This window comes from Talpa occidentalis, unplaced genomic scaffold (assembly GCF_014898055.3).
Source record: "Talpa occidentalis isolate TD23 unplaced genomic scaffold, MPIMG_talOcc4v2.1, whole genome shotgun sequence".
Classification (NCBI taxonomy): Eukaryota; Metazoa; Chordata; class Mammalia; order Eulipotyphla; family Talpidae; genus Talpa; species Talpa occidentalis.
This window is the reverse complement of record NW_026555331.1, coordinates 81,805,331-81,821,383: the sequence shown is the minus strand read 5'-3', so window position 1 is coordinate 81,821,383 and position 16,053 is coordinate 81,805,331. Positions and strand designations below refer to the sequence as shown.

The window sequence follows — 16,053 nt, the reverse complement described above, 5'->3', positions numbered from 1 at the left end:
GTTTGTTTTTCTCCTTCTGGCTGATTTTGCTTCAATATTAACAGTTTAGATGAAACCATAATAAGAATCTTAAGACATTTAGAAAATGTAATGTTATCATTGTAGAACAGATAAGTGAACTATAAATACTGATGCCATCAACCTCATTAATTTAGAATCTAGTGATTAAAATTTATCAGTGTTTGATTTTTATTTTGGAAAACAGTTTCTCCTTTCATATATAAAAAGTAAATTATATATAAGGGGCCAGGAAAATGAATAACTATAAGAAAGAAAAAAATCAAAATCAACATACAACAATGAACCAGAGACACACTTTGCGGGGGTGGGGGTGGGAAGGAGGGAATGGGGTCAAAATCAGGGGGTTGCAATTGTATGGGGAATATAAAAATAAAAAAAGTAAATTATATAAATATGAGTCAACAGGTATGTACAAAATACTATAAAAAGTGTTTTCAAGTACTCTTATTACATCCTAAATTTTATTGGTAAATGAAATACTACTGAATCTATTGGTAAAGGCAATTAACACAAAGAAACTTCTTTTGGAAGTACTGTTAGTTTTTCTGAGTTAAAGAATATAATACCATTTCCTGAAAATATTCTATAAAACTATGAACTAATTGTTGTGAAAAGAACTTAAAGAATATAAAATTCTTCATATTCTCCTAATATCTCTTAAAGAACTCTTCTTAAAGATCTCTTTTAAAAATATGCAGCTAGTTGCTTCTACTAACAATTACAAATATACTTACCAATGATCTTCCCATATTTATCACGTTTTACTCCTAGTTCTTTTTCTTCCTTTCTCCACAATTTAATTAAAAGACTAGCAGCTGTCTGGTCCTTTTTCCCTCTCCAAGCCTTGACATGAGCCGTAGTTTTGGGATTATCACAAAATTCAACCATTATTCCAAGTATTAAATTACAGAATTTTTTTTGGTTCAACTTTTTCAAGGAAACAGAAAAAGAAAGCAATTGCAATAATATTAAGAATTACTGCCTTAAAGAAAGGTAGAAACATTTTTATTATTCAGTAAGTTTCTACTAAATGATTGTATTATAAAATTCAGAATCTATAATTTGGGGCAACATATTAAAACAGATAATGAGTACATTTTCAAATATTTGGAATTAGGGGATTAAAAAAAGATTCAATAGATGGTCTCACTCATAGCAGGAGTCTAGAAAACTTAAATAAGGGACCAGGAAAATGAATATAAGAAAGTGAAAATCAAAATCAACAAAAAACTATGAACCAGAGACACTTTTTGGGGTGGGGGGGCGGGAGGGGAAGGATTGGGGTCAGAATGGGGCGTTTGCAATTGTATGGGGGAATATAAAAATAAAATTTAATATTTAAAAAAAAAAAAAAGATTCAATATAATTCTAATGTGGTCAATATAATTCTGATGTGGTCATGAGTTGGAAAAAGGGAGATTGTAAAAGTAAGTGAAAGTATTAATTTTAAGTGGAGCAAGGTCAGCAGTGCTATATATATATATATATATATATATATATATATATATATATATATATATATATATGTCACTGTAATTATAGGAAAAAGCCAGTGAGGGAGCCAGGACTCTCCTTTACTCATCTCTCTGGATCCATAGAGAACCTGCCCTGTGCTTTGCTGCCTCTACACAAGTGATAGCTTTGTTTTACAGGTGAAGAAATCGGTAACAGAGATGTTAAGTAACTTATTCAAGCTATGCAGCTAACAAGTGTTGGAGGCTCTGTCAGACTGATTCCAACCTACATTCTTAGCCACTATACCATATGGTTTCTCCTACCAGGCTGCTTCATTCTTTTGCATCAAAGATATTCAAATGGCAAAGGAAAGTGAACACAATGAATAATGTCTTTGAAGTTTTCTATATAATCTTAAATAGTAATATAAGATCTAATTATTTAATATATAAAATTTAATACTTCCAAATACATATATATGTATACATATATATTACATTTTAAAGGGATAGGTTTATTAGGAAAAGGAGAAAGAAAGAGAGGCACCTGTTTAGTCACAGGTGGGCAGGAAAGCTGCTGCTCCTCTTTGCAAAGGGAAAAGTTTTGTGAAAATAAACACCTGCGGAGTCACAGGCAGGCAGGACAGCTGACTTCCAAATCTTGAAGTGAAAGCAAGATTCCAGAAAGATGTGCCAAGTTAATTTTGTGACTTTGAGAATTCTCTGACACATCACTGTGTCTCCAGACATTCTTGTACTTAGCGAGGGAAACATTCTGAGCTATATACATCATTTAGGACTACATTAGTAAAGCTATATCCATCTGTATTATGTTCAATTTTCTGAACTTTCCTAGGGTTTCTGGTTATGACTCATTCCTGTTTATCAAGTTGCATTATTATTAACTTATTTATAGTGTTTTATAGCTAATAAATTTGCTTTCAGACAAATGAGGACACAATGTTAGTATTACCTTTGCTAATTTAAACTAACAGTAAGTTTATTTTATTCTGTTAATAAAATCAAGAATGGTGGTCACAATGACATATGTAGAACTCTGAGTTAGAATTGAGGCCAGTAGGAGGTAACTTTGAAGAAAAGTGGTGGGTCTTTGTCATTCTTCACTGCTGCTAGAAGCAACTGTCATTAGAAATTAAGTATTCTCGGGCCTCCCCGGTGGCGCAGCGGTTGAGCGCTGGGTTGTGAAGATCCCCGGCTGCTCCCCGGCCTCCGGAGGAGGGTCCTGCATGGCGCGCAGACCGATCCTGCCGCCCGCTGCTCCCCTCAGCAGGAATTAAGTATTCTCAATCCATTTTGTAAAATGGTGGTCCATGACATACCTGCAAAATGCAATTCTTTATTTTGTCTAATGTTGCCCTTAACTTTTAAGAGAAGCCAGAAGTTATTAATATATTCTAGCACCTGACAAACTGTTTCTTCTAGGTTGGTAGGGGAAAAAAAAAAACAAAACAGCATGAAACAAATTCTCTGGTAATGTAACAGGGTGGTCCCCAGGAAAGGGGGAGGTTCCAGGTTCCCTGCTCCACCCAAGGGAGGGTGGAGCTGAGCAGGAAGAGAAGAGGCTGCAGAGGAGATTGAGGATGGAAGGAAGCAGGATGGAGCCAGAAGGAGACCTGGAGGAGGCGCATGGAGCCTAGAGACACGTGAAGAAACTGCGCTCGCTTGTCTTTTGGTCGTGGACTAGGTGACACAGATGTGGGTGAGACCCGTGGGGAGGAGACAATGGCAGCTTTTATCTTGATGTTGATTTTGCTCTTTTCCTTCCGGGCTTGTCTGGTTGTTTCTGACCCTTTTCTGTGGGTCCCCACTGGAAGATGCTTTAGACTTGTGGCAGGCTTTGGGGCTTTGTTCTGGGCCGATCGAATATGGATGGACTTTTACCCACGAGGGGACGGTTAACTTTGGGTGCTTCATTTAGAAACTAGACTCGTTACCTTTCCTGTACTGTTTACTAATTGTACTGATGTTCCTTTTCATTAAAATCTCATATGTTTTGTGTTGATGCGGTGGATGGCAGAACCCATTTAGAATAGGCAGGTTTGCAGGGTTTGGGCTGCCCCTCTCCCTGTCCTATAACAGTAACACTGACCTAATTAAAAATTTCTTTGCTGGAGGAATTTTCAGTGCCTTTAATATGCTAAGTATCTCATGAATCTCCAGGAGGGTTTTGTTTAAAACAAATATTTGAACATGATTTATGGGCAAATTTAATCACAGAATAGTGTTCTGTGCTACTCGGTTTGGAAAGACAAATCTATCTTTTCTCTTATAATTGTTATAATAATACTTACTGCTAATAAATCCAAAAGGAGAAAAATTCCTTCCTTCTCAAGAAAGTAATCCTCTGAAGAATAACAACCCAAAATGCAGCACCTTAAATAAAAAGAAGCTATTCATTTAACAAGCATTTATTGTTAAACTTAATTTTTTACTTTTTTCCATTGAAAAACATTACCAATGAATATATTTCTCTCTTCCCTTAAATCAAGTAACTATTCTTCCTTTAAAAATGAACTTTGAAGGGCCTCCCCGGTGGCTCAGCGGTTGAGCGCTGGGTTGCGAAGCTGCCCGCAGCCTCTGCAGCACCGGTTCGATCCCCGCCTGCTCCCCGGCCACCGGAGGAGGGTCCCACATGGCGCGCAGACCTCTCCTGCTGCCCGCTGCTCCCCTCAGTAGTGTACGTCGGTCCCTCTGCCTGCTCTGCTCCCTGCTCTGGCTCTGGTGAATTCTCTCACCATCCTGCACTTCTGACTGTACCCAGTGCTTGTATAAATAAATAAAAATAAATCTTTGAAAAAAAAATGAACTTTGAAGAGACTTTTCCAGTGTAGTTCCATCTATTGTTAACCACTAGCGATTCTTTTACATAATTGCCTTTTTCCCCCCTTGAAGATGCAATATTCTCCTTTGCTTTCATGATGTTAATTAATCTTACAAGTCTCTGGTTGTTCTCTTCAAGGTTTATCCACTTATTTTCTCTCACAGTGTTGGCATATCTCAAACATTTGATGACTTTTAATTACATCTCATCTTTGTAGTTGATATTATTTGCTAATGTGCCTGCTGCTTAGCTTTTGCAACTCACATAGAATAAGGGATTGAAGTTGGTGCCATAGCTACTTTCACTGGTTTGCAGGTGGGAGATGGATATGGGCTGAAAAAATTGTTAAACTGGTGGGTGTGGTGAGGTGGAACATAGTCACAGAGGTTAATCTCCTTTATTCCTCTCAGGTATTATAAGCCTTCTGGGGTCAACTTCCTGTGTCCCTTTTCTATTTAACATTGCTGTTATTTAATTATTTGTGTTTAAATAATAACAGTAATTGTTTAATATAGTTCCCTCTGAAAGGAGAGCCTTGTTTCAGCTGCTGTTAGGTAATGGCAGTTGCTTGAGTTGTGGGGAGTGGTGCATCAAGGCCATTAGCTTGGCCCCTCCCACTTAGATGGTGCCACTTTTTACCATCTCTGGGTATGAATCCAGCTCATTTTGTTCCCACTTTTGAGGCAGTTCCAGGCCAAAATGGAATGGGTTCAAAACACCAAACCAAGGATTTATGTTTAGATACAAGAATAATTTTGTATTTGAGTGATGGACAAGGTTATTTTCCAAAGGATAATGGTAAATGTCATTTCTAGACTACTGAAAGTAGAATTGAGAGAGTTATCTTTCTGTTGTAGTTTTGAAAAAGAGAATTGGCATACATAGCTGTGGAGGTAATTTTCCTGTACTGTGATTCTAAGTTGGGTAAAGTAATACTCACCAAATGCTGTCCAATGTGCTAAAAAGGAGTACATTATAGCCTAATCCACTCTGTAACTTCTTGGGGTCTGTTTTCATTACATGAAGAATCATATCCACTCCTTCAGTTCCAAAAATTTCCTAAGAGATTTATTTTACATTATTTCTTAAATGAACAATGCCTTCCTTTCTCTACTTTATTCTATCCCCTAAAACTTATTCTATCACAGAAATAAAACATTATTAGGAAAACAGTATATTTGATGCAAATTTTAAAAAATTTATACTTACTTGTTCTTAGAAATTTAAGACAAATAGTATAAGGCTAATCATTTAAAGAGAGGACATCAATCAATAGGCCAGATTAATATTCCTTTGTATTTTTGTTCTTTCTCCTTATTACAAAAAATAAGACCTATGCCATGATTTCTTCCATGTTATAATGAATATAACCTAACATCTTGCCAGATAAATATTAGACAGCAACAACTAATTTAAGAGAAGTAAGTATACAAATAGTTAAAACCTTTAATAATTTATATGAAGTTATTACCATTTAATACTTGTCTCCTACCAGTTACCATTCTCATTGCCTCTTGTTCAGTTTTAGTTTCCAGAAACAAGACTGAAAACTATTCTAGAAGAGCCTAGGTAGAGGGCTTCCCCAGTGGCGCAGCGGTTGAACGCTGGGTTGCGAAGCTGCCCGCAGCCTCTGCAGCGCTGGTTCGAGGGACCCACATGGCGTGCAGACCGCCCCTGCCGCCCACTGCTCCCCTCAGTAGTGTACTTCGGTCCTTCTGCCTGCTCTGCTCCCCGCTCTGGCTCTGGTGAATTCTCTCACCCTCCCGCGCTTCTGACTGTACCCAGTGCTTGTAAAAATAAAAAAAAAAAAAAAAAAAAAAAAAAAAAGCCTAGGTAGAGTATCAATTATAAGGAGAAGCTGCATCAAAGCTTGGAGCTAAGTGTACAGTTACTGTGTTTGGTGCCTCTCCCTAAAATATCCCTATCGAAACTGTCAAATTTTTTAAATTTTTGTCTTTCCAATTCTGTCTCTTGGTATTGAAGTTATCAATCCCTAAGACACAGAGTTTGCTGTGGAGTTAAAAACTATCAAAAGGAATTACACTTTTATTTTTAACTTTTATTTTTAAGTATGAACTCAATTAAAAACTGAAACATTGTTTATAATGGTATAGCCCACTTTGGAAAACACTTTACCAGCTTCTTAAAAATATGCATCTACTTTATGATGCATATTGACCTGTTGATTGTACTCCTAGGTATCTATCTAAGAGAAATAAAATCATTATGATAACACATAGATTTACAAGAATGTTCATTTAAGCTTTATTCATAATAGTCCCAAAAGGAAATAACCTAAGTGACAATGTGGGAATGGGAAACAAGTGTAGGTCTATTCATTCACTACTATTCAGGAATGAAAAGAAATAAACTACTGATACCTTAACAACATTGATATATTTCAGAAATATGCTGGATGACAAACCACATATAAAAGTAAATATGTGATTCCATTTACATAAAGTTAAATAAGCAAAACTAATTTATGGGGATAGAAATCAGAATGTGGTTGCCTCAGAGCTAACAATATTCTATATTTTAATTGGGTTATAGTTTAAATTTGTCAATACCTACTGAACTATATATTGAGATCTATATACTTTACTGTACATATTTATAATTATAAGAAGGAACACTAAATTACACATTCACAAGGCTAAAAAACCAACATTTATGGACAATTACTGAGAAAAAGTTCATAATGTTAGCTGATTAGAAGATCTAAACAAAACTTTCATATACAAGCATCCATACCTTTCTAGGAATGTGATGTTCACAAAGACCAGATAAGATAAGTAATATATCAGACTGAATTTCCAAAACAATGGCCTCTTCCTTATCATTAGACTTGTTTATTGTGTTTTTAAACATTCCTGTATGAAAAAATTTACAGAATATTGTTATTGGACCCTGTTTTAATTTTGTTTTGAAAGCTTCATAAAATTTCAGTTAGATAAACCATTTTAAAAGGTGCTTTCTTAATTGCATAGCTACTTTGGTGATGTAGATGAAGATGATAAATGGATATGTTGAGCTCTCAATATAACCAGACCACTACTTCACATCATACAAAAAAATAAGTCAGAATGAGAAAGATAAATACTAGATGGTGACACTGATATGTGGAATATAAAGCAACTAAATTGAGAATCAGATAAAGACAAGTAGAAAACTAACCTTTGATAAGTGACTACAGAACAGATAGATCTAAAGAACAAGGGGGAGGGGCTGGGTACAGGTAAGAACAGAGGGAAGGAAGCACAGTGGACTATGGTAGTAGAATATGGATGATTTGGTGGTGGGTGTACTATGGTGGAAATACCTAATAGGGTATCCAAATGTTACCTCAATTAAAAAAAAATATTTAAAAAATGGATCAAAGACTTGCATGTAAGACTTGAAATCATAAAATACATGGAAGAAAACACAGGCAAAATACTCTGACATTGGCATCAGTGATGTCTTTTGGGATATGACTGCTATGGCAAGGGAAACAAAAGCAAAAATTAACAATGAGGACTTTATTAAAATAAAAAGCCTTTGCACAGAGAAAAACTACAGAAAAACTACTAAAATGAAAAGACCCTACAGAATAGGGTGTCCAAGCAACTAAACTAAGAATCAGATAAAAACAAGCTAGAAAACTAACCCTTGAAAGCTAACATATTTGCATATTATCATACATCTGACAAGGGGCTAATATTTAAGATCTACAAAGAACTCATACAACTCAACAAAAGAGAACAAATGACCCCATCAAAAATAGGAAGAAGAACTACATGGGCACTTCTCCAAAGACAATATACAGATGGCCAACAGGCACATGGAAAAATGTTCATCACTTGTCATAGGGAAATTCAAATGAAAACCACAATGAGATACCACCTCCTAGCCATGAGAATGGCCCAAGTCCAAATGAACAGAAACAAGTCTTGGTGAGAGTATAGAGAAAAAGGATCCCTTGTACACTGTTGGTGGGAATGGAGACTGGCCTAGACTCTATGGAAAACAGTGTGGAGTTTTTGCACGACATTAAAAATAGACCTATCATATGATTCTATTTTATTTATTTATTTTTAAAGATTTAGGCAGACAGACTGAATGCACTGCTGAGGGGAGCAGCGGGCGAGACTGGAGAGGTCTGCCGCACCATGTGGGAATCTCCCTGGCCAGCCGGGAATTGAACCCCACACTGTAGAGGCTGTGAACAGCTCCACAGTGCAGTGCTCAACCCACTGATAGGGTGGGTTCTATTTTAAATATATACCCAAAGAATATTAAAACACTAGTTCAAAGGGACTTACGCACATGTATGTTCATTGCAGCAGCACAACTCACAGTAGTCATGCTATGAAAACAATCTACATGTCAAATGAGAGATGAGTGGAAAAAGAATACATGGCATATTTACACAGTCGAATACTGCTCCACTATTAAAAAAGGTCTTGCAATTTGTGACAACATGGACGGAATTAGGGATTATGTTAAATGAAATAAATTAGAAAGAAAAAGACAAATACTAGATAATTTCACTCACACATAGGGTATAAAGAAAGAAGGTGAAATAACAGACCAAAAAAACAAACCAAAACAAACCTTTGAAATCTTACTGCAGAATTGAGGTTTCAGAAGGGAAGGCTGGGGGTGCAGAACAAAGAGGGGAAGGGATCCCATGAACTATGATGGAGGATGATAGGTGCATTAATGTTGGGCATGGTGTGATAACATACATCTGATGAGATGTGAACCCATACTCGGTGTTGTAAACCAATATTAGCTAAAAAAAAATAATTTCATAGTTAAAATAAGAAAGTGAATGTTTCTGCCTAGCCCCCTTTTCAGTATCCTTATTTTGCTTACTAATATTATTAGAGGGCACCACTCCACTAATGATGGAAGAATAGACACTTAATAGGTAGAGGAGTTTTTGAGAACTTGTAATTTTACTATCTGGTAAATTTTATCACTCATGAGGCAATCACTGAAAATAAATATAATTCTTTTCAAAATCAGGTAGAGTTACAGCTGGAAGACTATTTTTTTTTAACAAAAGGTAAAAGGCTTTTTTTTAAGGCATTCTGAATTTACACTGATCTCACATATATGTACTTTGGAGATAAGGTGACTAACATAGTGAATTCTAAGTTGAAAATCAAGGATTTTGGATATTTCATATCAGAAAGAATCTCCTCTGTATATTCCTATATATATCATCATACCAGTGTCCTGGTATAGCAGATATACTGGAAAATGTAATGTTATCCTCTTTTAAGATGACTTTCAAAAGTTTTATAAAAAACTGGTCATCTTATTAGTAAAAACAACAAAACAATAATTCACAATAATTCATTAAAAGAAAAGATAATAATCCTAAATGAAATGGTACCTGAATTGGTAAACAATGTTAAAAGCCTGAATGATCATGATATTTCAGTAAAGACAAATTGATGTGTAGCAACAATCTGAGACAAAAATCAAAATATTTAGGAGTTTCTCAGGTATAAAGATAAAATACATTTATAGAAAAACACATCAAACAAAACTTCCAGTATTACAAATATTCTTTCATCAGTCCATAAACATCTTATGTTTTACCTATCAGTTGCTGAATTGTTCCCTTTTCACAAAGATCATGGTTTATAGTGTCATCCTCAAGGTAGACCATAGCTCTTAGGAGTCTTAAACTGTAACGCATCTGGGCAAACTTGTTGCCACGACCACCTGTCCCATGAAAACTATTACCATGACTAAAGAAGGAATCTGTGGGAAAATATTAATAATTTGTATTAGGAAACTTAAAGCATTAAACATTTCAAATAAACGAAACAGAATATCAGACATTTTTGTACTAACTGCAAGTCTAAGATGATGATTTTATCACGCTTGCTCTAGTTCATGTTCTCTTATTCCCAAAGAGGAGTTTCCCCATGTGACACCAGAATCACATAGAGTATACCCACCTTACATTTTATTCAAGTTGCTAAATTGTTTCCCAAAATGGTTATAGGGCTACAGTGTATAAAACTAGTAGATTTTTCCACAATCTGTTAAATGTGAAATGGTAAGTTTCATTGTCAAATTATATTTCTGATTGTACATGGGGTTGAACATTTAAAAACATTTTTTTTTTAATCTGAGATTTTTTTCTGACTTTGTCTACTTCTTTACTTATTTTGTGTTTGATATGTAGGAGTTCATTATGAACCTCAATTCTAATCCTAATAAGTCTCCAGGTAGTAAATGTCTTCTCTCAATTTGTAGATTACTATTGAAGTCAGTTTTTATCTACAAACATCTCAAAGTCTTATATTAGTTAAATTCATCAGCCTTCTTTATGGTTTAAGGTTGTGTCTTTCAAAAATCTCTCCCTTATAAAAATATTTTTTCATGCTTTTTTCTAATACTTTATAGGTTTACCTTTTCATATTTAGGGTTTTGATTCATTTTAAAATTATTTCTACAAGGTGAAAGGATCTAATAATTTTTCACATGGAGGGTCAAATACCCCAGCACCACCCTTATCTGATTGATTGACAATCTGATCTCTGAGAATGCCAACTTCCCATTCCATTGGTCTGTTTCATTCCATTGGTCTATTTCTGGCTTAGTACCACACAATTTTATTTACTATAGCTTTATTATGTCTTGGTTTTTTTGTTTTTGTTTTTTAATAGTTTATATGTAATTTTAATTCTTGTTTGCAATATTTAAACCAAAAGAAAAATGAAAGTTTTGGGGGAGGGATTTGGGTTTAATATAGGTATATATGGAGTAAAAAAACTTTTAACTCCTAATTATAAAAAATAACCTTAATAAACTATTTTAAACAACTTCCTTAATAGTATTAAGTATTTCACAATAAATAGATAGTAGTCTTAAGGTTATATAGTGCTTCACAAATAGAAAATATATTTTATTTACTCATTTATGACAAAGTTAAATTAAGTAGCATTGTATACCTTACATGAAAACAAAAGTAAAACATAAATTCAGAAGTGAAAAAGAACCTTCTAATTTTAGGCTTGTTCTATGATGTCATGATGTCTTGATAAACAGGAAGGCAAGTTCTTCTGTCTTCTTTGAAGAAAATTTATTTTTTAAGATGTTCTTGTAAAAGCAGCTTTATGTTTAAAACATAAAAAAGTTCAAAAAACTGTTATGTGTATTGGTTAAAAATGTGGGTTCTGGATCTAGACTGCCTCCATTAAATCCTGGCTCTGCCACTTAGTGTGTGGCCAGGAACAAAGTATTTAACTCTCTGACTGAGTTCTAACCATCTGAGAACCTCTACCTATAACTTCTCATTTTGTTGTGAAGACTAAATGAGGTAATACCTGTAAGGTGTTTAAAGCCTACCACATAGTGGGTACCCAGTAACTGTTAGCTATCTGTCTTCCACTCACTTGCCAGTATTTCCTCTTCTATAACACAAATGATATTTTATCACCTTCCGTAAACATAAATGATATGTAGACAAAATAATTGTTTTATTTAATGCATAGTAACTTAACAAGACTAAATTTAGCAACTCAGCATACTAGAAACTAGAGAAAAAAATAAGCGGAAATGTTTTCCTCCATGGACAATATTCTTGGTTTAATGAAAATGCATCATACAAAATTATTTCCAGAGCAAAATTAATACTAGAAAAGATGCAATAGCTTCCTTATAATATTTTTTTAAAATTTCTTATTCCTTTCTAAAAATTGTAGACATTAAAATAAAATAACCAAACAGATTGGGACTCTACTAATTTGATAGACTCATGTAGAGTCTTACTTCTAGCTAGAGATCTAGATTTTAAACTCCAAGAAGGGAGATTTATTTTGAATATAAACATCTTTAGCAGCTAAAACAGTATCTGGTACCTACTAGGTATTCAATAAATATTTGTTGAATGAATATTTAAAATGTTGCCAGGACCCAGTATAATGATAAGCATAACAATACAAATACTGAAATCTTATTATATATATGTATTCTTTTATTGAGAAGTATGCATCAGCTATAGTTACTATATTGCTAATGTCTTATTTTAAATGAAATCTCAGGGTTTTTCCTGTTTAAATAATATGTAAATATATTAACATTACTGGAAGACAGATTTGTATGCTTTTTTCTCTGGTTTATTTCTTTTTCTATACATATATTGAGAGTTTAACTGAAATATGTGGACTAAAATTTTGACAAAAATCTTGAAGGACCACTCACCTTCACTATCACACCATTCTAGAAATGCAAGAATTCGAGCATTTCCCTGGCACAACATGTATTCGTCTACTAACAAAGGAGCCACTGATGACAAAGTGGCAATTGCATGCAACTGTAATTCTTCATACTGTGCAGCAGACCATTCAACTGTTTTTTGTTTCTCCGGCTTTTTAACATAGGTAAACAAAGCCAAAGTAACTTTGCCATCAATTAATAACTATGAGAAAGGGCAAAAAAGCACTTTGTTAGAAACATAATTCAAACAATTTTATTTAATCTAAGAAAGTTATATAAAAGATTTCAATATGATGTTTTATTGATGATCCTTTCAAAATACTTCCTTCCTAAAGGTCCCAACCAACTTAAGCACAAAAACAAACAAGCAAGCAAACAGAAAAGCAACTTAATAATAACAACGGTTTGTTATATTCCCATTTTCTGTAAGTACTTTTTAGCTGATAATTATATAAAATAAGTATTTGGGTTTTTTCTATGCTGCCCGTATGTATAATTAAGCTTTGGGTATGGTAAGATCACAGGAGTAGAAAATTTGGGACAAAAAACTGCTGGCATTTCTTTCTTCCCACCCCTTATTTAAAGAAAACATTTTACAAATTTAATCATATACTGTAAAAATCAATTATGTAAGAAACAGCTCTGGCTAATTTTTGAGCACACCAAACAGAAGATATACATACATATTCTATTGAGTGAATAGGACTCAAATCACAAGCCATATTTAATTATAAGCCTAGAATTTAAAAATTGTATTGAATCCATGATTTCAATAAAAATAAAATGAAAATGAATAACTATTAAGACAAGCAAGTTAAAATTATTATAGATGATGCTGATTTATGCATATGTATGGTTTACAAGGTAGTAAAACCATGTGCTATGTTGTATTCAATTTTCCTTTCATCTGGTATTATTCTATAAAGAATATTTTTCCTATTTTTTTCATAATAACACCTGTGAATTTCTCAAATCTCTAGTAGTCCACATGGAAAGAATAAATTTAAAATTAAGAAAACAGATTTAAGAGTACCAACTACTTTTGTATATACTCTGTGACCTGAAAATAATACACATATTCACAACTATTACTAGGCAACAAATATATAACACAAAAAATTAGCTGATTCCACTGTTCCTATAAAATGCCTGATAGGGCCTCCCCTGGTAGCACAGCAGTTGAGCACTGGGCTGCACCAGTTCGATCCCTGGCCACTGGGCGAGGGATCTCTCCTGCCAGACATCGCGCAGACATCTCCTGCCGCCCGCTGCTCCCCTCAGCAGTGTACTTCGTCAGTCTGCCTGCTCTGCTCCCCACTCTGGCTCTGGTGAATTCTCTCACCCTCCTGCGCTTCTGACTGTACCCAGTGCTAGAATAAATAAATAAAATAAATAAATAAAATGCCTGAGGGTCTCCCCGGTGGCGCAGCGGTTGAGCGCTGGGTTGCGAAGCTGCCCGCGGCCTCTGCGGCGCCGGTTCGATCCCCGGCTGCTCCCCGGCCACCGGAGGAGGATCCCACATGGTGCGCAGACCTCTCCTGCGGCCCGCTGCTCCCCTCAGCAGTGTACTTCAGCCCTTCTGCCTGCTCTGCTCCCCGCTCTGGCTCTGGTGAATTCTCTCACCCTCCTGCGCTTCTGACTGTACCCAGTGCATGTATAAACAAAACAAACAAATATAATAAATAAATAAATAAAAACATGCCTCTATAAAAAAAAAAAAAAAAAATAAAATGCCTGATGGCTTTGTGACATTTGATTCTGCTATCCACTAAAATTGGCTTATAAACTGTAGTGTAAGTTCTTATTATTGTCTATCAGTGTATATTTTATGTTTTTCTATTTGGAATTTCAGAAAATACATTTAGGTCCTTTAGACCCATTCCTACCTATAGTGTACATCCTTGCCAATACTTGTTTTTCTTTTTTTTTCAATGATAGCCATTCTGACAGATGTTATCTTCTCCCAGCCAGTAGATTATCTTTCTTGTTTTGTCGATTTCCTTTACTATGCAGAAGCATTTCAGTTTGATATAATCCCATTTGTCTATTTTTTGCTTTTGTTTCCCTTGTCTTTGGAAAAAGCTCAAAAAAAGCAGCATCAAGATCAATGTCCAGGAGGGCCTCCCTAGTGGCCCAAGGGGTTAATAAGCACAGCACTGTGAAGCTTCTGCAGCCTTTGCAGGATTAGGTCATCCCGGGCCAGCCAGGAAGCTACCCAAATGGTGCAGCAGACCTCTCCTGCCTTGCCTACTGCTCCCCTCAGCAGTGTATTTCAGTCAGTCTGCCTGTTCTGTTCCCCACTCTGTCTCTGGTGAATCCTCTCACACCCCGCACCTCTGGCCTGTACCTCAGTTCTTGTATGCATAAATAAATAAATCTTTAAAAAAAAAGATCAATGTCAAGGAGTTTACTGCTTATGTTTTCTTCTAGGAGTTTTATGGCTTCAGATATTACTTCAGGTAATCAAGTCTTTGATTCATTTTCAGTTAATTTTTATGTGTGGTTTAAAATAGTAGTCCAGTCTCCCCAGTGCCGTTTATTGAAAAGACTTTCCTTTCCCCATATTTATTTCTTGCCTACTGTGCCATTAATTGCCCACAAATACAGGGATTTTTGGGGGGCCTCTCTATTCTGTTCCATTAATCTGTAACTCTTTAATGCCAATACTACACTGTTTTGATTCCTTAGTATATATATTTTTGATGTAAATAATAGTTAAAACTGCAAAGATTTTTTTCTTAGCCTTTTTTAGTATATACAGTGCTCAAAGTGTCATTACGAAGGAAATTCTGAGCTTATTTACTCCTCATAATAATCCTATAAGGCAGGTGTTATCCCTATCTTGAAGTCGAGCTATCTGGGATTTAGAAAAAAATAAACCACCTATTCATGTTTATATAGCTAGAAAGTGACAACAATGGATTCCACATAATTAAAGCCTTAACTAATATACTATATCACCTTTATATTATCATTGATATTGATAGAAGGAATTTCCACTTATTTTTCATGGTAACCTATTGGAACTTGAGTCTTAGAACAAAAAAGAAATTTCACTTAATGCAGCAAATAACTAAACCAATGAAGTTGTTTTTTGTATCATGTTATAAGTTACAAAGCTCACACCAGCCTTGCCAGCCATGCAAAAATATTACAACCATTCTTTTGCAGAGTAGGAAACAAACTTCAGAAAGTTAGGCGATTTTAGCAAGGCCTCATAGCTAGTAGATGAAAAGACAGAAATGAAATTCCAGTATTCTTCATCATGGTATAACATCATGCTGCTATATAGGAAATAAAGCATTAAGATACGTTCATGAATAATAAAAAAAAGATGGTAGGTTTGTGTGGAGGAAACACCATGTTCATAAAAGTTTGAGATTGGCAGCACAGAAGTTAGCAATTTCCTTCAGTATTAAATCATCCCTTATTACTATGTTCAGAGATAAATATTTGGCTGGAATGTACCTAGATGATCTTTTTTCATTTTATATCTCCTCTTACTCAGGA

General features: G+C 34.9%; 1 protein-coding gene across 2 annotated transcripts in view; it reads right to left on the bottom strand.

The window, feature by feature from the left end:
* Positions 1-16,053, bottom strand: part of CFAP69 (cilia and flagella associated protein 69) — a 61,149-nt gene that overhangs the window by 17,233 nt on the left and 27,863 nt on the right. For both annotated transcript variants that reach the window (XM_037507505.2, XM_054692317.1), the window contains exons 12-17: positions 12,529-12,745; positions 9,913-10,077; positions 7,072-7,190; positions 5,258-5,376; positions 3,788-3,869; positions 756-948 (exon numbers count right to left, since the gene is read on the bottom strand). In XM_037507505.2, the coding sequence (XP_037363402.1) occupies positions 756-948; positions 3,788-3,869; positions 5,258-5,376; positions 7,072-7,190; positions 9,913-10,077; positions 12,529-12,745 (895 nt within the window). The remainder of the gene's footprint in view (positions 1-755; positions 949-3,787; positions 3,870-5,257; positions 5,377-7,071; positions 7,191-9,912; positions 10,078-12,528; positions 12,746-16,053) is intronic.